The 24,022-nt window shown below is 34.8% G+C and overlaps 1 protein-coding gene across 6 annotated transcripts in view; it reads right to left on the bottom strand.

Annotated features, from left to right (window-relative positions):
* The window catches only part of ATP7 (copper-transporting ATPase 1), a 112,563-nt gene that overhangs the window by 60,664 nt on the left and 27,877 nt on the right, over positions 1–24,022 (bottom strand). Inside the window, exon 1 of one of the 6 annotated variants that reach the window (XM_074185803.1) lies at positions 15,308–15,418. The exons of the other annotated variants lie outside the window; for them this stretch is intronic. Within the exon in view, the coding sequence (XP_074041904.1) occupies positions 15,308–15,327 (20 nt within the window). The 5' untranslated portion in view covers positions 15,328–15,418. Of the gene's footprint in view, positions 1–15,307; positions 15,419–24,022 lie in introns of those variants that run through there. 6 annotated transcript variants of the gene reach the window in all.

The following is a 24,022-nucleotide window of genomic DNA, read 5'->3' as shown; positions in this document are numbered from 1 at the left end:
CCCATATATGGAGATTATGAGAGTTGATAACTCCATCTCTACTGAAACCTGCTTCATCAGTGAATAAAACTCGATTAATAAAAGTCATATCCTCTCTTTGCCTATCCATGAACCAATTGGCATATTCCAGTCGTGCTGGAAAATCTTGAGGTGTCATGGCATGTACCTTCTGGATGTGAAATGGGTGGAGCAGTTGTTCCCTAATTATTCTATGAATAGTGGACTTGGATGTATGGAACTGTTCTGATAGATTTCTGATGCTCATTGAAGGATCATCAGCGACGGCTTCCAAAATATTTTCCTCCAATACAACGGTACGTACAGTCCTAGGAGCGCCCTCACCACCTCGTTTTGGCAAAACTGTACCTACAATAATATCGAAATAAAACAACGTGCTCAAATTAATTATCAATTATTACATACCTGTCTCCCTCAAGCTGCGATCGACACGCTCGAATGTTTCTCTTGACGGTACCGTTCGATTGGGAAAATGCTCGGAATACAGACGACGAGCTTCTGCAGCATTACAAAATGCTCGTCCATAAAATACATGCATATCTGCATATTCATTGAATGTAAACTGTTCGGCCATATCAAAAAAATTCAAAATATTCTATAGAATATTGACAATACAATGATAGTCATATGACAACGCACCACTCAACAAAACAAAATCGCATTCCAGTTTCTCATTTTTTATCAAAACTTTCTAAAAGGTGTTTTTGTCAACATCTGTGAAAGAAATGGAACATAATTATTCCCTGGATATTTTTCACCTGATCATGTGCAGCCGTTTTTGTAGTTCATTCGTTTGCTTTTTATTAGTATAGTAAATATTTTTTCCGATGTGCGTTTTTTCAGCTAAATTTAGATTCGTGTTGAAGAATTTCTCCCATAAAATTATAATTATCAGTGAAACTCCTCAACAGTTTAGCTGTGAAGAAGAATTTGAAACATTCGAATGTTGAGTTTCATGAGATTCAGATAACTGATCAAAACGAAACGTGATTATTCCACACGTATTATGTACATACAAAATATGGAATGAATTCGATATTTCATAGTAGAGTAGCTTGTTAGTTTAAAAACACCACGAATCTACAGAACTTGATATTTCTTTTGAAAAAATATCTGCTATCACAATTGTGACTTAAACTTCCATATAGGTACTGTACTTTTTGTTTACGACTTCATTTTAGCATACTTTGTATTGTTCCTGTTATAAATGTTGTTGAATTAACGTTATCATTATTATTTCTGCTTTGATAATTATTCATTTCAAATAATGGTGGACGAGCGGGTTTGATGTCGTCGAGTAGAACTACATTTTTATCAAGACTCGTTGCTCCGATCGACTTTCCACACGAGTACTTTTATTCATAAAATTGTCCAAGTAACCTTATTTTGTTGAAAAATATCTGTCATTTCAAAGTTTTTGGGGTGTGGACCATCGGGGGTAGTCCGTTCCTGACTTTGTAGCAAAACAACTGACTCCTGCATGAAAGCTCATCGACGGAATTTATTTGTTTAGTCAATTACCAAAATTTGGATGATTTTGAATATTCACTTGAAAAGTTAGCAAAGAAAAACATTTTTCATTTTGTAACTTCGAGGGCCCGTAACTTGGTTACGAAGACTTTTAGGAAAAAAAGTTATATGAAGTACCGGTGATATTTTGACCCCATCTATACATTCCCGAGAGGAAAAGAGGAAGTCCAGGGACACCCTGTATATATAAAGTTGAGAATCTTAGCGACTGGAGAAAACAGTAAAATGGAATAACGGGGTCTCTCAGTCAAAAAATTAAAAATCAAAACTCTGCTTTACTTTGCCAAGCTTTCGCTTCTAGTCTAGTATGACATTTGTCAAACCAAAATACTCCATTAATGTTTAACTTTTTTTGTCGATTTATATGTTCAATTAATTGTGTTTTACTCATTTTTACTGCCCTGAAGAAGCAGAGTTTTGATTTTTGATTTTTTGACTGAGAGACCCCGTTTTTTCCATTTTATTTATATATATATATATATATATATATATATATATATATATATATATATATATATATATATATATATATATATATATATATATACAGGGCTTTTCATGATGAGCGTTAATTAGCCGTTTCTGACAAAATATTCAACGGATCAACCTGAAAATTCCACAGTATGTATAAATCAATACACGCCTAAAATATTTAAGACGAAGCGGCGTTGTCGCTTCTACTATAAAGTAGCGGCTTCTTTGATTTTTCAAATGGAACACCCCGTATATAATATCATATTATGATTAATTATCACTTTGTCAACAAATTCATGTACTATTTCCCTATACCTATCTATTACCGTTTAGAAGATATAAATTAATTTCGATATTTTTTTTACCGAACATGAACTTTTATAAATGCTGATAATCTTGAACTCTCTTGCACTAAAACGATCAAATTTGAAATAGAGTGGAGTGATACTATGAGGATCTTCACTCCGAGTCATATTTTCATTTGCCTCATACAGGGTCTTCAAAAAATGCAGATACTTTGATCTAATGAAAAAATGAGTGGAACTCAATTTTTTCAAATGGAACACCCTGTATATTTCAACATTTTTGAGCTCTACATCCAATTTTAGATCAACTTTGCTCAGATAATACTATTTCTATTTTATATATATATATATATATATATATATATATATATATATATATATATATATATATATATATATATATATATATATATATATATATATATATATATATATATATATATATATATATGTTGTGGACACAACACTCCTTTTTTGAGTGTTGTGTCCACAAATTGTTTAATTTTTGATTTATATCATGCACACTCGATAAAATCTCTCTCTCTCTCTCTCTCTATATATATATATATATATATATATATATATATATTGACGTATACAAAAAGACAAAAAAGGAAGACCTCATGCGCACGTATAATGTCCTTGCACTCACAGTAAAATTTTAATTGTGCATGAAGAATTATTGGTCCCCACGATAGGTATAACCGTTTACAAAAAGTAATCATACAATTATAATAATAATATTTATTTGCCAAAAACAACTGCAGTAACCAATGTCGACATTACAAATAAATAAAGAGTTAGCCACATAAAGCATTACTTTGTATCGCGGTTGAGAGAAAAAAGAAAGGAAGGGGAAAGGATTGGAAATAAAAACGTAAGTTATCACTTAATATACATCAATGATATATACTAACAGACTTTAGTCAATAACAATGTATAACAGTCGTTCACTCATGTGATCATAACTAAGAATGTTTGTGTGCCGACAATTATTAGAAGGGGCTTCAAAAAATCTCAGATTTCAACATAACCCGGCTTCTATCATTCAGCAGTACTCCACAATTGCGATATGTTTGATGATCATTCGATGAGTCATATAGTTAGGTTTAATAATAAGATGTAGTTGCAAATAAAAAAACCGTGAAGGAAGAAAGGGAAGAAAGGATGAACAAGGTCTACGAACTATAGTTGATTTAAATAATTCAAGGTAGCTTCTTAGAAAAACACAGTTTTTTTGTATTCTTTGAATACAATATATAACAATCAAGCATTAGACCAGAGGTTCCCAATTTTTCTTGGTTTGCGACTCTTCAAATAGTTGGAATTTTTTCTTTTTCTTAATACATCAGACTTTCTTCTAAATTTTTGACTTTCTTGGAAAATTGGAAAACATTCGGATACGGGTTTATTAAAAAGTTATAAAAGCCTCTAAAGTTGCTTAATTATTGGAATTTTGTAGGCATACACGATTGTTGGCACAAAAATTGGAGAATTGGAAATTCCAAGAAAATTGCCGAATTGTTTAATTGAACATTTCACGTCAAAGCCACGATGATCCAAAGTTCATAGTACTCCAGGAGTTCCCTACTCATTTTGGAGCCACGTGCTGAGAAACTTTCAGCTTTCATAAAATAACGAAGGTCTGATATTTAAGGGTTCCTGTTCTATAAGGTCCGGTGGCCCTGGAATCTTCAATAAGTAGAGACCGTTTTGCAAAAATTTCTTCAAAATCTCAAAACACAGGACTTGCCAAGAAGAATATCTAGTATTTTATTTATTTATTGATTATCCGTTTGACATATAAGTATGTATAGGATTTGTCCAGCAATGAAGAACACATGAAAACGCAGTGTCCGTATCAACATAAAACACTCTTATGATATAAAAAATTCGCCTAGATTATAAAAACAACTATCAATTAAATACTTTTTCAGATTTCGGGTAAATTCATTAATTTTATTGAGCTTCTTAATGTCTTTTGGTAACTTATTAAAGATATTTGGGCTCATCACATAAGGTGAATATATAACCTTATATTTACAATAATGTATGTGGAAGTTATATTTTTGACGAGTATTCCTACTATGTATGATTCCATTGGTGATAAATTTATGTTTGTTTTTAAAGACAAAAATTGACAATTCGAATATATACATGCTGACAAGAGTTAAAATGTTAAATTGTCTAAATAAACTTCTGCAAGAGGCCCTTTTTGAGGCTTTGGCCATTATTGTTAAAATATACTTCTGCGCAACGAATACATTTGATATCGAAGTCGAATTACCCCACATACATATGCCATGTCTCAGTCTGGAAGCTACTTGTGCATGGTATAGTGCCAAAAGTTGCTGATCTGTCAAGATATCTGTTAGGTTTCTAAAGAGATAACCTAATGAGTTAATTTTACTCGTTAAATTCGAACAGTGTTGTTTTCATGTCAAACATGCATCAGTTATAGTTCCCAAAAAATTTGTCCCTTCTTTTTCCAGAATTGACATGTTCTTAATTTGAAATTGAATAGGCACGCAATGTTTTTGTCGATTGTGAAATCTAACCAATTATGTTTTGTTAGCATTGAGATAGAGAGAATTAGCTCCGCACCAGTTCATAACAGATTTCAAAGTTTTACATTTGTCTAAAAGTGAATTTTCATCCATGTCAGAAACTATTAAAGACGTATCGTCGGCATAAAGTGTTAAAGAAGTATTCCTAATTTGTAATTCCAAATCATGTGTATATAAAAGGAACAATATAGGCTCTAATACCGATCCTTGCGGAACACCTATTGAAATATTTAACAAACTTGAATTACATTTATCATAAGTACTCGTACTGTTGTTTTTAAATGAAACATATTGTTGCCTATTTTCTAAAAATGATGAAATCCAGGAATGTGCTACGCCACGAATGCCGTATGAGTGTAACTTTGACAACAAATCATTATGATTGACGCAGTCGAATGCCCCGCTGAGATAACAAAAAATCCTAACAGGACACTCGCCTGCCTCCAAATATTCAAACAGTGTATCGAAAAAAGAAATTACTGAAGTATTGGCAGATCTATTAACTCGAAAACATTGTTCATAATCTGTCAAGAGTTTGAACCTATTTAAGAAATCCAAAAGTCTATCAAGATATGCGTGTTCAAAAAATTTCGAAAAACCCGATGTGATGGTGACTGGTCTATAATTTTCCAATTTATATCTGTCCATTTTCTTATGAATGGGAATTACCCTTCCAATTTTGAGAGACTTCGGAAATGACCCAGTGAGAAATGATAGGTTCACTAAAATGTGAATGGTTCTATAATTGCAGGAAGGCATTTCTTGAGTAGAATTAATGGGACTTCGTCATATCCAGATGAATATTTATTTTTAAGTTTATTGTTTAAGAGGCAGAGAAGTTCCCCCGGTATGAAAGGTTTGAGAAAAAATTAATTTTTATTCTCATTCATAATGCGATAATCGGCCTTCTCATCGAATTGTAAATCGCTTACTAATAATTTGTCTTGGTGAGTTGACAAGGAAGTTATTAAATAAATTCGTGTATGATGCCATTATGCATTATTTGAACACTTTCGTTTTTCTTCTTTTTGTTGGAAATTTCATTAATAACATTCCAAGCCACTTTATGAGGATCAGAAGCATTTATAATTTTATGCTGATAATGGTTTTTTTTAGTACATTTAATTAATTCAATGTGTTTTTTCTTAGCCTTTCTATAAACATCGTCAAAGGCACCGGGATAGATTTTATGTAACAAATGCAGGTTTTTCAACTCATTACTTGACAATTTCACTTCCATGTTAACCCAATTTTTAGAATTTTCAACTCTCTTGTTCCAGCATTTTTTTAATGGAAAATTGATGACTAATAATAGGAAAAAAGAAATTGATAACTTTGTCGGAGAAGTTGAATGGATATTAGATGAGGCCAAATTTTTAAAAAAAGGAATATTGTATCAACATAACAATCATTATTGATCCTCTTTTCCAACCTTCCATTTTGTCTGGGAAAGAGGGTTTCAAGATTCAAAAAAAGCTTCACTGTCTTTTATGGAATGAATAAAAAAAAATCAAATAACGAACATATTAATATTTTTACCTTTTTTCTTACGTATAATCGATGGAGGTGTCAATGGTATCTGAAAAGAAAATGAATGAAGAAGATGATTGATCCCTAAAAGCCAATAAGATTTGGCCACTTCGTTCTGAACTCTTAACACTCTTGTATTGATTTTGATAATTTATAATAGACAATACATACGTGTGTTCAGTAACTACCAAGGATGACAAGAAAGAATTAGAGCCGCAGTGAAATTATTGACTTCTTCAGATACATAAAGCGATTAATCTACACTATTTCCTCCACTGCTGGAGGTTTTAACGAATCTGTTGGAATCTCTCTTCAAGATGTTTTATGGTAATTATGATAGATTTCTGAATTTTTTTAAGTTTTTCCATCCCTCAATTTAGTTTTTGACTTCACAGAATAATAGAAGATCATTGTCAGTTATTTCTTACTCTAAATTTTCAGATTTCTAAACCCAGAACTTTTCGAAATATTTCTAGAGTTCAGACAATGAAAGAATACATATTATTTAGGCATCTCGAATATAAGTTGACAAACTAATGTCAATTATGTGACTACTTCCCCGTGAGAATAACTATTTTCGTAGTATAAAAGAATTGAAACTGTCAAAGGATTGAGTACGAGCCATCATCCAAATAAGAGCTCTCAATTTGAATGCAAACTTCAACTGTTGTGTCTTTTTTCACCAGTAGAAGAGAAGGATGCTAATAAATTGATGGATGTAGATGTTACAATTATTGTATTCGTTTGAAAATATCCGTCTAGGACAAAACCGAAGTAATATTATTCACAAATACAAGTAGTATAAAACATAGGAAGCTATATAAAAGTATGTGTTTTATCGCTTATTTTATTGATGACTCATGTGTATTCATTCTCTGGTCCCAACTGTAACTAAGTATCGTCAAGCATCGCCCGTATTGATAAATAACGCTAGTTATTGAGAATATATGAGAAGAATGTACGATTTCATTCCTCAGTACTTTTTACAAAATCAAACGATCTGTCTTCTTTTTTCTAGGAAGTTTTTTTATCGAAAGCTGTGGGCTTAACATTTTTATTTTAGCTGATCTTTTCCTGGTATTTGTATATTAAAGGTGACCAACCCAATCGACGACCTCTCTAGGAGAAGAACTATTGTTTTTGTATCGAACTGCTCAACAGCGGTTTGCATTATGATAACGTCGAAACCATTATCAGTTTGTTTCACGAAAATATTAGGTAGCGTTGATTTTTTACACAACATTAAAATGAATGAATTCTCTGTTATTGACATTAACAACTGATTTTGACTTCGTGAGACAACCATTAACCGGAGGTTACGAGTGCAACTTTTTAGAAATCTCCTTAACTTTTGAAATTTTTCTCAGCAATTGCCTCGAGTATATACAGTGTGTCTCACTTCTCATGGAAACACCCCCGTATCTTCCGTAATATTCGAGGTAGAACGATGAAACTCTCTGGACTGATGGAAATGCTCAAAATGCACCTACCACCTGAATGGGATTGGCCAAAGTGATATACACTGACCGCCACTCGCGATGGAACACCCCATTTTTACGGTAAAACATATAAGGGGGCAAAATAGGCTCAAAATTCCTTCAGATTCGTGATCAGGACTACCAACTTACTATGATTACACTTTTTTCCTGAAAAAAATTCAGTCCTGAAAAATCAGAATTTCTCACTTCTTATGGAAACAACCCCGTATCTTCCGTAATGTTCGAGGTGGAACGATGAAACTCTTAGGACTGATGGAAATGCTCAAAATGCACCTACCACCTGAGTGGGGTTGGCCAAAGTGATATTCACTGTCCGCCACTCGCGATGGAACACCCCATTTTTAATAGGGGGCAAAATAGGCTCAAAATTGTTTCAGATTCGTGATCAGGACTACCAACTTACTATGATTACACTTTTTTCCTGAAAAAATTTCAGTCCTGAAAAATCCGAATTTGTTTCACTTCTCATGAAAACACCCCCGTATCTTCCGTAATAACTGAAGTAGATTTTTTTTGGTTTTGACATCAAAACATGAACGAAATCGTTTAAGAGAAACTCGACTTTTGTTTTCACATAAATAATTTATTTTTTATTTTGTTGTCAGGAAGTTATTCCTTCTCAATAAGAGAGAAAATGGAAATTTTGTAAGAGGAACGGAAACATGTAATCAGTGAGGTTTTAGGATGGTTAATGTTAGTTCATATTCTCATTTTTCCATTATTTAAAAAAAAACAAGGATATTTTGTGGCGAAAAATGTTATGTAGTTCAAAATTCTTTCGAAGTACTACTTTCAAAATCACATTATCAATTAAAAAACAAAACAATCAATTTCAAATGATTTAACTGTTGACAATTTTATATTTTCGTGCCTTCTATGAAATTTCTCTCCAATCGAACACATTTTTCTATGCGCCTTCTATTATTTCCTCCAACTCTTCTCAGTTCTCTAGGTGTGATTTCTGTACACGCTTGTATAATTCTTGCACAGAGATCTTCCTTATTTGTTGGCCTATCCTTATAAACTTTATTTTTCAAGTTTCCCCATAAACAAAAATCCAGTGGAGTTAAATCTGGGGATCGTGGTGGCCATACTTCGAGAGGGCTATTGGGTCCTATCCATTTCATAGGTAGATTTCTATTCAACCAAACCCTTGTTATGCCACTATTGTGAACTGGTGAACCATCTAACTGAAAAATCATGCTGTGTCTCACATCCAAAGGTAGTTCTTCCAACACATCGGAAAATGCATTTTCGAGAAAATCAACGAATAGTCGTCCGTTTAAATTTTGATAGAAATAAAATGGCCCGATAATATTTTCTTCAGGATACCACACCACACATCAACTTTCTGAGATATTTGGTCTCTACAATTCACCACCCAATTTGGATCTTGTTCAGCCCAAAACCTCATGTTCTGGGAATATACAACACCATTCGTGGTAAAGCGAGCCTCATCACTGTATAAGATATACTTTAAAAAATTCCTGTCATTGAGATAATTTCCCTGAATCCATAAACTATACTCCATACGGCGGATTTCATCTCCTTCGTGCAAAGTATGTGAAAATTTGGGTTTGAAAGCATGCATTTTATGCCTCTTTGAACACCTCCATATTTTACTGCGGCTCACACTGAGTTGAAGCGATAAGTTTCTTAAACTAATTCTAGGATCAGCTTGATGAGCCGCCAATATCGTGTCATCATCAATATGATGTTTTACAATTTTTCTGTCCTTTGTTGCTTGGCCGGTGCTCACGAATAGATTATATATTTTATGTATAATTCCAGGGTGTACAGCTACCTCTAGCGGGTGTCTTGTATTAAATTCAGCGGCCGCTTCACGATGAGACCTCACCCCTTCACCAACAATTAAAACAATTTCAATTTTTGCTTGAAGTGACAGACGTGCCATGTTGAACTTTGTCAATCAAAATGAGCTGATATCAGTTAAAATGGGAACTTCAGAAATATTAAAATATGAACAGGAACTCACGAACACAACACAAATACAGAAACAATGAACACAATGGGAACAAAACACGGCAGAAACAACAGGAACAACGGTGATTCAAAGAACAACAATACTAGAAACAAAAAATGCAATGAAAACTGGTCTGGGGGTTAATACAACAAGATCTTTCAACAATATTGTCAGGTTGACAGTAAATATCAATGAGCAACTGTTTTCCATGGTGATGTCAGGGCACCGCATGATTCAATGAAACTGATGAAATTCAATCCCTTCAAATGATTTCAGACAACAATTCAGCAAGTAAGTAAAATAATCTAAATTCTACCTGTTCACCGAGTGCGATTTTTTTTTTAAATTAACAGTTGTTTCGGTGTTGCAATGAGTATGAAGATTAATTTTGTTTCGGATGGTAAAATGTTTCCTTAATATTTTGATAAAGGACCCCGCACATTTCTTATGAGAAATTGCTTGCCTTAAATTTTGCCGAAATTTTGATATGTTGTAGTTCTTGATGTGCTGATTGAAAGTGTCCACAGCCAAAGATCAGAATTGTACAGTTTTCGAGATGTGAACCTTTGAATATGATTTTTTTTCATTTTTTGCAGTTTTTGCTCATCGATCGAGAGCTCTCACTTCTGGTTGGGATAGAATTTGGAAGTTCAGCAACCAGAATTAGTTTTACGAATAATCTTCTTCAGTTATAATAGATGCCGCCATCGATAATTTTTCATACACTGCTTCACACTATCTCGATAATCCGAGAATGTGGTGCTGTGACATTTTCCTCAGATAGGCTCAAGATGGATGATAGCATCTCACAGCATCTGTATCTTTCATACCTGAGATTACTCTCCAGATAGAATGAAGGGGTTCAGGTACTGGAAGCAAACTACTTTGCGCCGTAATATGTTTTACCTAAAATGGGGTGTTCCATCGCGAGTGGCGGACAGTGTATATCACTTTGGCCAACCCCATTCAGGTGATAGGTGCATTTTGAGCATTTCCATCAGTCCTGAGAGTTTCATCGTTCCACCTCGAATATTACGGAAGATACGGGGGTGTTTCCATAAGAAGTGAGACAAATTCGGATTTTTCAGGACTTAATTTTTTTCAGGAAAAAAAGTGTATTCATAGTAAGTTGGTAGTCCTGATCACGAATCTGAAGGAATTTTGAGCATATTTTGCCCCCTGGTATGTTTTACCGTAAAAATGGGGTGTTTCATCACGAGTGGCGGACAGTGTATATCACTTTGGCCAACCCCATTCAGGTGGTAGGTGCATTTTGAGCACCATCAGTCCTGAGAGTTTCATCGTTCTACCTCGAATATTACGGAAGATACGGGGGTGTTTCCATGAGAAGTGAGACACACTGTATAATAATTTGAGAGTAACCTCAAACCGTAGGTTGAATGATTTTACCATGAATTATTATACGCGAGAAATTTTCAAAACTATGAAAGGGCAAAAGTATTTTGAGCTTGGTGTACGAGGAAAGCAAATGACTTGAGCGTTTGGTTATTCCATAAATCCCTCTATATACAAGTCTCGAGATTTTATCTGAAATTATTATACCGAAAGCGTTTGCTTGAAATCCATATCATGGAACTGCACTCATTTCGATGGAATCATCTTGGTGAATGAAGGATAAATGTTGATATTATTTTTAAATAATTATGCTTACAGGTGTGCAGTTATCCACATCTACAGAGTACACTGAGAAAAAAATATTAAACTATTATTTTTTCATTTAACGACTTTGTAAACTTACCTTTTCCAATATGATACGCTTGTTGACTGTCTTAGCGTTCTTGACGTTCTAGCTTTTAGGCCATCTGAAGGGGTGGAAATATTTATAGAATTCGTAACACAAAAAATCGACTTTGTACACCTATCAAACTGAGTTATGTTATTCCTGATGACCAAACCAACATGAAAAACATCACGCTACAGTTTTACAGACCATCTGACGGGGTGGAAACTTCAAAAAATCGTATCATCAAAAATTGAATGTGTACACTTACAAGATTGAGATATGTCATTTTTAATGACCGAATCAACAAGAGAAACATCACGACATAGTTTTATAGGCCATGTGAGGGGGTGAAAATGGGGTGGAAATATTTATAAAATTCATAACATAAAAAATCGACTTTATCGGTCTTGTCGATTCGATCATCAGGAATAACACATCTCAGTTTGATAGGTGTACAAAGTAGATTTTTCATGTTACGAATTTTATAAATATTTTTACTCCATTTTAAACACCCTCAGACGGCCGGCAAAACTATAGCGTGTTGTTTTTCTCGTTGATTCGGTCTTCAGGAATAACATATCTCAATCTTGTAGGTGTATAGATGATACGATTTCTTGAAGTTCCACCCTATTTCTGCCCCCTGAGATGGCCTGTAAAACTATGACGTGGTATTTTGCCCGTCGATTCGGTATCAGAAATAATATATCTCAATCCTGTAGGTGTACAAATTCAATTTTTAATGGATACGATATTTTTAAGTTTCCACCTCATTTCCGCCCCTTAGACGGCCTTTAAAACTATGGCGTGATGTTTTTCTTGTCGATTCGGTCATCAGAAATAACATCTCAGTTTGATAGGTGTACACAGTCGATTTTTCATGTTACCAATTTTATAAACATTTCCTCCCCTTTTTACTTCAATATTTTTTTCTCAGTGTACTCTGTGGATGTGGATAACTTCACACCCGTACCAGGCTTTAGGTTTATTCCACTGGTTCGTCTCGAGCAGTGGAAGCATACAAATCGCAAACGTAGAGCCCTCGTTCTAGCAACCCACCACCATTTTCGGTATTGTTATTTTTTCCATACAAACATTTCGGAATACATTTGATCGTGTATGCATGTACATAACTTATGCTCGAAACATCTGAACAGCGAGATAGGGGAAAAATAGTGGAAAAGTCACCTCTTTCCGTCGTGGACAGACCAAAGCTACATAGTGATCACGGATTGGATCTCGGGGAAAGGTTGGCTACACCATAAAATAGCGTACTGCTGAACCTCAAGCTCTCCTCCACAACCCCAATACAACATTGGTGGTGCGTTTGGTCAACGCTAACGAGAACAAGCTGAACGTATTACTGAACTGGCTAGCAAAACAGCAAAACAAAAGAAGCCGCAGGTCTGAGGCTCGAGATTAGCAAGGCTGAAACCATACAGCCTATGAAAAATGTTGACTCTCCTAATATTACTACAGGAAAGGATAAACCCAAGAACTTATTTCCAGGACCTGCATCTTCACAAATTAATCTAAACATAGACTCTACCCTCCTATTGTCCTATGTAAGAAGAAATTCTATTACCAACAAGGATAAAAGAAAAATATTATCTCCAAAAAAAAAGCAATCAGATCACCAGTGCTGAACACACTGATGAAGCAAACTCAGAATGAAGAGATTGCTCTGGAGAAACAGACGCTGCAAATCAAATCATCTAAAGGAACAATTCGTTCAGGCCAGTCTCAACTCCCGACACTGTAGGTTAATGGACTGATACCTATCAGAAAACAACTACTTCCCTGGCTAATACCACGAATGACGTTAGATTATATCCGACAGATGTCAGTGCAGGATTCTTCACTCGAGTTATTCCTGTATATGCTGTTGACGATACAATGTAGGGAGATGAGACTGGGCTGAACGAATTGTTCCTTTAGATGATTTGATTTATAGCCAGTCTTCAAGTATGCCAACTAACTATATGTGAAAAGTTTTCTTTCCTTATACGAGGAATTGGACAAATTTCGGATATACAGTTGGTTACCTCGTACACAGGCAGATGGGGCGATGACAAACCTGTTGTTTGTTGTCCGCTTCAGCCTAGTTCGAGGAATGATACTCCGAAGGAATTCAATTTTCAATTATCGGAAATCATGCACTTTATGTTGATGATAGGACACTACCTTGCACTGACGAGTGGCCAAACAGCCCGAAACCGGTCTGCAAGTGTGTTCCAATAATTGAAAATCTATTGAGGCAGTTGTATCGCCAAAAGAATATGCAGGAATAATTTCAGTGAAGAATTCTGCACTGACACCTGTCGGATATAATCCAACGCCCTTCGTGGTATTAGCCAGGGGAGTAGTTGTTTTCTGATAGGTATCAGTCCATTAACCTACAGTGTAGGGAGTTGAGACTGGCCTGAACGAATTGTTCCTTTGGATGATTTGAGAAAGCAAAAACATGTACAAAATATGAAAGAACAAAAAGCCAAGGAAAAGCTACTGCAAAATGCAAAAACTTTAGAGGAAATGAAAAACGCATTATCATCCAGTGAGGATGAAGAGGAAACGGGAGCTAAAATCTAACACTGAAAACATAAGTGGAATCAAATATTGGTGTGACACCCAAGTTGCTTGCCAAGTTTTTATCGCGGCATAAGTGGTTTGACGAATTTTTAAAACCGGTTTTAAAAATTGGTCAAACCACCAACGTCCCAACTACCAATTGTTATTTTCTTATGGATAATTTTGAATTTGATGAAATATTTTTAAATATTTTGACAAACTTTAATTTCAAAATATCACGACGTGTGTCGCTATCACAGTAGATTTTTCGCAGTGAATAATATATGTCACGTATGTTAAGTATGTTATTCACTACGAAACAGCTACATGTCGTGAAATTTTAAAATAAAGTTTGTGAAGATCATATCGTTTCCGGTGTAGTTTGTGAAATTACTATGGATCTTTATCAAGTAACGGCCGAGTCAATCAGAAAGGTTCCGATATATTAATTTATACTCATACATGTATTCTTTTAATAGGCGATTATCTACCACCGAAAAATTCCAGGAGCAGATTTAAAAAGAAATATATTATATCGAATATTCATTAAACTAATAATTATGATAAAGCATAGATTCTTAAACGAATGAGGCAAAAAGAATAAAATAGCCGTAATCAATTTTTCAACCCCTAAGATATGCAAATATTATGAAGAACCGTTTCAATTTAGTTATAATCAGGAAAACGTGATAAATAATATTCAGAATGCAAGGCATTACATAAAGAACTCTAACATAAGTTTTGCTTATTTCTCTGAAAATATGAATTCCTCTAAAATCCGTTCATTCGGCCAAAGCCAAGATAATATAAAAATATTTTTAACATGAGTATTCTACGTTCCAAATGATTGTAAACTTCAATATTTTACAAAACCTAAGAAGTCATCACTAATATGAGACACTAGTATGCGCTTTAAAAAAACTGTATTAATATTCCTTTGTGTTTTACTTATGTGTAACATTCCAAGAATCGAATCAAATCATAACACAATTATATCCATATCCCGACAACATAAAGATGAAACTAAATAAGTGATATTTACTAATTGGTAATATCTTAATGGTGCATAATTCTTTGAATAGTAAACTCACAGAAATTTTCTGAACATCATTCAAATCTTGATGAACGTCACTTTTCTCGCCGATGTTTACATCACATAAGAAGCACGAACTTACTATATGCTAATAAAAAGTGGAACTGAATAAAATCCGTACGGCTTGCGTTTAAGCCTACTACAGTGTCCCAATGAAAGAAAAATGGTTGTCGAAATGATGGGTATCGCACTTTATGGATTTCAGGGAAAACAAGGGCTCATTGAATAATTCGGAAATCAACCCTATACGCTACGGTTTGTTAGTCGTTCAAAGATATCTGTCAACACATTATCATTCACCATTATCGCTTAAAATTCAAGGTCGATTCCTGGAATATTAGTGGAGTTTTTTCCCAACACCAAACCGTTATTTTAACGCCTAGCCACGTGTTTCGATCACCAAGTGATCATCTTCAAGAGGAAGATCAAACCAAGATGATCACTTGGTGGTCGAAGCACATGTCGAGGTGTTGAAATAACGGTTTGATGTTGGGAAAAAACTCCAGTAATATTCATTACTACATCAAAGGTTCCAAACAGTGCATCACAAGTTCCGATATAGGTACAATAATGAAAGAAAATTCTAAAATTCAGGACATATTGACTAGAAACAATTTCTTTTGAGTCATTCGCAACTTCGTCAAAACCTGAGGAAGACGGTCTGTTATAGAGGGTGAAATTAGACGTATTTTGTAAATGGCTCCTATTTGAAATCTGAAAATTTAAACAAGCAAATAATAATGACCTATTCATTGAAAATATTTTCATGTCATCTTCATTTCTGATTAAAACACGAGTTATAAACACCCTGTACATTCAGTAATTTTTAATTTCATTTCAAATTATGAATGTACATTTATTTATTATGTTTGTTCTACGTCTAATTGAAAGGAGAATATTCTTAGAAGATTCAACTTTTTGAAAAAAAACTTTGGGTTTTCTACTTTTTGATAATCATAAAGAAAGTGAAGAACTTCCGAAGACAGGAAAAAAATTAATACATCAATAAAACCTGAATTTTTGAAATATTGAATTAGTTTATTCCTTCCTTCCAAAGTTTCCTCACTATCCGTATAGTGAAGAAACTTACTGATTATTCCTAAAACTTTTCTCTTAATATCCAAGTACACGAAATTCATTTGGCAGTGATTAGGACATTTGATGGTTACCTCTTTCTGGAGACTCAACACTTTTGTATTATATAAAGGAGATGACATGAAACGAAGGAACAAAGCAATGAAGCAATTAATACTTGTAACAAAATGAAGGTGTGTTTAAGCATCCGTTCGTTCTATTCTTCAGTACATGTTTGGTTTTTTATTTACAGAATATCTATTTAGGAGGAAATTTACATCTACTTCCATGGATTTAGTATATGAACTGATAAACCAAATTATTGTGATAATCAGTCTAATAAGCCATTTACATGTTTTATGGTAACCTTCTAGGCAATTAACAAAATTATCAATTCGTTACAACAATTTTTTGTAAATAATTATATGCCCTTAAAAGCGTTTGTTTCAAAAACAGTGAGTTATATACATGTCCTCAATATTTTTTGAAATAATTTCAAATAAAAAATATTGGATTTCCTTCAGATTTTCAAATAACTATAATGAATATTCATAATTAAACACGTACGGAAAAAAACAACAGAAATGTAACAGTAACAGCAGTACAATGATGATGTCGCCAAAAATTTTGATCCCTGCAATAATTTCAGTTTCTCTGCATATTAAGATTAGGATTTTGATTTTCACCAAAAGATAATTTTAAAAGTTGATTTTAAAACTTGATTCAAACGGTCATTCCAATAACCTTATTTGATTCATTTCAACTCTGAACACTATGACATTTTTTGGATTGGCACATTTGACGGAAATTATTGCAAAATTTCATTATTATGCAGTTTTCACACGTTTTTTGGAAAACTGATATCGAATTAGAAAGTTGAATGACTTACCTGGAAAGATCATCAACTTTAATTTTGTGAACTTTTCTTCCGAGGTAATTACAAAAACACATGTAGTCTAAATGATTCATATCGGTCAATGGTATTTTTTTTTAAGCAAAAACGTATCTTTCACGCTACCTCATTCACACGATTTATCGAATAATTTCGACGTTTTATGCAATCTGATCGTTTGGGGTAGAGAATCACAATGGAAAGGCGGGCTTGTAATTACCTCGGAAGAGAAGTCCACAAAATTAAAGTTGATGCTCTTTTCAGGTGAGTCAATCAACTTTCTAATTCTATTTCACTGTTCTTCCTTCTGTAAATAATTAAGTACAAAAATACACGTAGATTTTCAAAGAATATAATTTAGATCAGATTGCTTTATTTTTTTTTAATAACTGAATAAACGGAAATTTGAACCTGTTATGTATCCAACATTATCCAACATATAATATTAATAATAAACAACCGTCCCACGGTTGTTTATTATTATTGCTGAAAAGTCGTCAAGAGTTCGGATCCCCTTCTCTGCATGGTCCGTGACCATGACAGAGCAGGAATTGGCACATTTCTCTTCAGGGCAGCTGCCCGAGCAGCTGATGAACTCGGTTTAGTTTTCGACACTGAACGAGGTAACCACAACTCTGTCACCGAGTTGAAACCCGTTCAGCAAAAAGCTCATATAAAAGCCGCAGAGATCACCTCACTTCTGCGGAAACACAAAGATAAGCCAATGCTTATGGTGTTCTTCAATAACATTGACGACCTTGGCTTATCATAGCGCCTGACTTTCGCTTTCCTCAGGTCGAGTGGGCTGAAGTCGGAAACTGAGGGGTTCATCATGGCTTGCCAGGATGGTGTCTTCAACATCTTCAACACCCTTAGTCTACCGCAGTCGTGTGATGGGTATAGAGGTTCCTGACAGGGCCTGCCACGAGGCGCCTGAGACTCTAATGCACTTGCTATCAGCATGTCCAGCATATGCGGTCTCAGCTTATATCCATTGACATAACGCGGCTCTAAGAGTGCTATATTACCATCTACGGCACTCTTACGGTATTGACGACACACCGGTGTTGCCCTACGCTACGGGGCATATTGAATCTGTTGTGGGGAACGAGAAGTGCAGAATTTATTGGAACTATTCGTTCCCCACCCTCAGGCTCATACATGCGAATAAGCCTGAAGTAGTCCTTCTCGACCACCAGACCAGCTCCTGGCGAGACGAATATCGTTCGAAAAGAGGAGGAAAAACGGATAAAATATCGAAATTTCTTCTTCGAACTCCGCAGACTCTATCCAGACTACTCCGTCAAAATGGTTGTTCTGATTATTGGAGTCCTTGGTGGAATGATGCCCTCTCTACTATAAAATCTTAAAATCATACCGGCTTGCCACACTAAAGCAGAAATCTTAGCCACACAGATGCAGAAGGCTGTCATTCTTGGCTCACTGCACTTACTTAGGGCACATGATTCTCGGACTCAATGATCACTCACTCCACGGTGTTGGGAGTGGTCATTGGTTGATAAGGCTGGCGCGCCCTCCCGGGGCTTCGGGGGATAGGGCCTGGCCAGCGCACACTACGGTGAAAATATAATAATAATAATAAATGGTCTTTATTTTTATCTTGGCGGAGTTTAGCTTACGTTATTCTACCACTCAACCACTCACATATAACCAATTATAATATACACATGTATTTTTAACTTCAACAATATTAATAATGAGTAGCATATATGTAAGTACATGAAAATAAATCAACATATGAATATATAATAATAAGTTTGGAAATAATGAATGTTCAATATCAGAATGAACGATATAAATACCTACGTAAGGTAGTGTAAGAGTTTTAAGGGTCTATTATGGCTTTTGCGAACTCAGATCTACTCTGTATCATCTGTCTATTGTAATTCATTAAAGACCTTTGAAGAGTCTGACCAACCAGCAGAGATTTTAGTTATATCTTTATTATGCCTTTCCAGAAAGCTGCAGATGTAGATGCATGACGGATACTATGCCCAGAAAAAAAAAGGTTAATATCTACCAGTTTTTTTTTTAACTTTTAACCATTGGCTTATCGTCTGTGACGTTGCTGTGTGGTGTGGCTTTTTGTGAGTTAATAAAGATGCTGATTTGAGCTTTCAAGTGATTCTGTTACTTCAATATAATGTAAAATTGTGAAAGTTGCAAAAGCTGGGGATTTTTTTCAAAAAATGGAAAAATTAAAGCGGGTTGGAGAATGTTTTTAGCAGAAGTTTAGATTTTATTCGTGATTTCGATCTCAACTTCATCTCCATGAATTGATGAATTTTGTATATTATATACTCCTTTTAATTATCTATTTATGATTTTTTCCTCCTCTATTCTTTGTCGAATTATCAAGTTCAAGGCCGACCTGTACATATTCAAAGTGGAATAAGATGAACCGGTCTTAAGTTGTCCATTCAAGAATTTTAGTACCTGTTATATACTATTATCGAACATATGGATTTTGTTTCAATTACAGAGTTCGCACCATTTCTGTACTTCTCATAGCAAATGGATTTCTGGTCCAAGATCCCATTACTTATTCATGAAATCATAATGGGAATTGATTCGTCAGGTATCCACCTCTTTAACATCTCCTGCCGGATATTGTTCCGGCAACAAATGAAACGGGTGCGGTGTCGTGAAAGGAGAGAGTAATTTTTCTGAAGTGGTTTTGAAATTAATAATCTCCTAAATAGAGAAAACCACAATTGATTTTGCCAACAAGGTGTTATTCTTGGGTGGGTATAGGTTCACCTTTGTTTGAATTCATGAGGAATCCCAAATTCATTAATAAACAGCTCCTTTTTTTAACTGCCAATTGACTTTTCTTTGACTTGCCAAGGAACAAAACTCGTCCAAATAATCAATCGATATTATGTTCGAATTTCACAGATATAAAAACACAGTTTTGAGAATTTTAGTTAATCTATATACTATTAAATGAATATTTCGAAAGAAAATTTCGAAATACTCATCTCTACCAACACCGACAGGCTTTTCAGTCAGAAAATAAGTGGATAAAATTTCGCCTGGTTCATAGTGACACTCAGACACTGCACCCTTTATTCATTCTTTCATTTCCGAAAACGGTCATTTTTGCATTTTGAATAACTGGCTAGTATTTTGTCTTAATATAAATGAATAATATTTTATTTTGGGTAATATTTTATTTCGCCATTTCACCGAACGGTACAAAACTCGGAAGTGATTAGATAAATCGTGTAAATGAGGTAGTGAGAGATAAGTTTTTGCTTTAAAATATCGACCGATATGAATCATCGAAACTACGCTTGTTTTTGTAATTACCGAAGGAAGAAAAGTTAAATAAAGTTCATTATCTTTGTCGATACACATTTCGTCTCGTTAGCCCAGTTAATATTTGTATGTGAAATACTGTTTAGATTATCACAATCTATACTCAGACATGAATATTAACATCAACAGATAAAATTCTCACATTAATTTTGCGAAACAACTATGCAGGGTGATTCAAAAGTACTTTGACAAACTTCAATAGGTGATTCCTCACAATATTCTAATATGAATTGTCCAAATAAATAAATGTCCGGAAACGCTTCGTTTCCAAGATACAGGATGTTGAAGTTTTATTTTTATTTTCGTTTTTTTTCAAATAACTTTTGAAATACTGAACCTTATTAAACGAAACTTGGTAATTGAAGGTTTTTGAGGAGTCGAATTCGAACCTGATGTTCTTATTGCTCTTACTCGTAGGGGGCGCCACCTACACGTCTTTTTCTTTTTTAAAGATTCATAACTTTTTTGGGCGTACTTCTAGCACATTTTTCAGTAAAAAAATCGATTCCTCTATCATATCTACGTAAATAAGCTACCCTTGTTACCAGTCGCTGTAAGCAACCGTTTTCTAAATATTTGGACTTGAAAACTTCAAGTCGATTATTTGACAATCGATGCATGTTGAAGTTATTACGAATATTTTGCATTTTTCACAAGAATGCTTTGGAAATAAATTTGACGTTTATGAGTAGTTTTGGTAATTACATATTTTGTGACAGTTAGACGTTTTGTTGAAGTTTCCGTAAGTAGAAGTAGAAAACACTTATTTTGAAAAAATGGATTATTTAAACAATAATGCTCATTTAGCCGATATGCATTTCGTTTATAGCCTTGCGGATGGCAATGCGCGCGAAGCAAGACGTATTTACCAGGAGCGATTTCCTAATCGTGTACTGCCTTCAGCTCCAACATTTGCTAGTTTCCACCGTCGTTTGGCAAAAACAGGTAGCTTTAAGAGGGCAGCTGATATTATTGGAAGACCACGAGCAGTCCGAACCCCAGAATTGGAAGAAGCTGTTTTGAATGCTCTCGAGGAGAATCCAGAAACAAGCACAAGAGTAATTGCTGAAGCTGTCAATTCTACTCAGTCCACAGTTTAGAGAATTATCCACGATCAACAGTTTCATCCATACCATATTCATAGGGTACAAGCTCTTTTGCCACGAGACTGGCTGGAAATCCTCAATATTTAAGATATGTACTCTTCACGGACGAGGCAAACTTCTCCCGAAATGCTATCACAAACTTTCATAACAACCATGTTTGGGCTCTCGAAAATCCGCACGCAGTTAATGAAAGGCATTATCAGTATCAATTTTCTGTAAATGTATGGGCGGCAATAACTGATAATTACTTGATAGGTCCTTTCTTTCTTCCGCTCCGACTGAATGGCGCAACTTACAGACACTGTTTAGAAAATGAATTGCCGGGACTACTTCAGAATGTATCATTAGAAATTCGTATCCGCATGTGGTTTATGCATGATGGGGCTCCGGCCCATTTTAGCGTTGTAGCCAGGGAATTCCTTAACACAGTCTATCCAAATCGATGGATCGGTAGGGGTGTAGAAGAACCTAACCAGGCATGGGCACCAAGGTCCCCAGATCTAAACCCAATAGATTTTTATTTTTGGCGACATTTGAAGTCACTAGTTTGTAAGACTCCAGTAATGAACGAGGAAGATCTAAGAAACCGAATAGTAGACGCCTGAGAAACAATAAGAAACACACCAATAATTTTTGAGAGGATACGAGATTCAATGACTAGACGACTGACTGCCTGTATCTTCGCTGAAGGTGGACACTTCCAACAATTTATTTGAATACAATTTAGTTTTGTTTATTTTAGTTTATTCTACATATTCAAAATTTAATGAAATAAAATGTTGACATTTCTTGCAAATTTTATTAAAACAAATACTGATTATGCACCCTTGATACAAAAATAACTATTTTGCTTAAGGATGTCATAAAGGAACGTACCCAACAGTAACGACCTATTCCAACGAGTAAACCATCAAATTCATTTCCAAAAGCATTCTTGTGAAAAAAGCAAAATATTCGTAATAACTTCAACATGCATCGATTATCAAATAATCGACTTGAAGTTTTCAAGTCCAAATATTTAGAAAACGGTTGCTTACAGCGACTGGTAACAAGGGTAGCTTATTTACGTAGATATGATAGAGGAATCGATTTTTTTACTGAAAAATGTGCTAGAAGTACACCCAAAAAAGTTATGAATCTTTAAAAAAGAAAAAGACGTGTAGGTGGCGCCCCCTACGAGAAAGAGCAATGAGAACATCAGGTTTGAATTCGACACCTCAAAAACCTCCTATTACCAAGTTTCGTTTAATTAAGTTCAGTATTTCAAAAGTTATTTGAAAAAAACGAAAATAAAAATAAAACTTCAACATCCTGTATCTTGGAAACAAAGCGTTTCCGGACATTTATTTATTTGGACAATTCATATTAGAATATTGTGGGGAATCACCTCCTGAAGTTTGTCAAACTACTTTTGAATGACCCTGTATACTTCAAAGAATAATGGTGTTTTACAGATTTTCTACAATTAATTAGTGTATTTCACAGGACGATTCCAGTGGTATTTTCAAAATAAAAACTTCCTAAAAGCATGGTGCGTACGGATTTCGTTTTTGAAGTACACGTGTTGAAGGTTCATTTTTATTTTTGGGTTTTATAAAAAGTAGCAATCCAAACAGGCAATGCAGGCAAACTTTCGAATGAATATGTACGTACTTGTATGTTTATATCCACAAAAAACACACAAAAATTAACATGTCTCCATCCAACACAATATTAACCTTCAATTCCGTATCACGTTGTTCCAGCAATAGGGAAAATTACAGATTCAGAGATAACTCAGAATAGGAGAGCAGTTGTGAAAGCAGAGCTAACAGTTTCAACATCAGACCAGAAGTACATGTCAAAAGTCTTGGTCTTCATGGTTTAAAAATGAAATAAATACACATTTCGTGAACAGTATGATACAGTACTTATCAAACAGAAAATAGTTGTCAGACCACCGCGGTAAACCAGGATCTCAGGACCACTGTAAAATCCCATGACCCGAAGAGGACGGATATAGCTCTCTACAATCGACTCTTAAGAGGAGCTCTGCGGGAAACGGAGGTCTTGACTCCTGGCAACTGGAAAGGTACACGGTATCTATCCACAACAAAATAAACACTGCCTACAAGGAATCCTGTCAGATGGCACAACCAACACATGGTGGTGTCCTGAATTGGAACACCTCAGGAAGACAGCGAGAACGACCTTTAACAAGGCAAAACATACAACACTCAAAGAGGACTGGGGTATATATCAAGCCAACCTCAGAGAGTTCAAAAAAGTCTGCAGACGAAAGCAAAGAGAAGCCTGGAGA

The sequence above is a fragment of the Leptinotarsa decemlineata genome, unplaced genomic scaffold (assembly GCF_025532065.1).
Source record: "Leptinotarsa decemlineata unplaced genomic scaffold, Ldec_3_MD MMD2_tig00078346_RagTag_RagTag, whole genome shotgun sequence".
NCBI lineage: Eukaryota > Metazoa > Arthropoda > Insecta > Coleoptera > Chrysomelidae > Leptinotarsa > Leptinotarsa decemlineata.
This window is presented reverse-complemented; position numbering and strand designations above follow the sequence as displayed.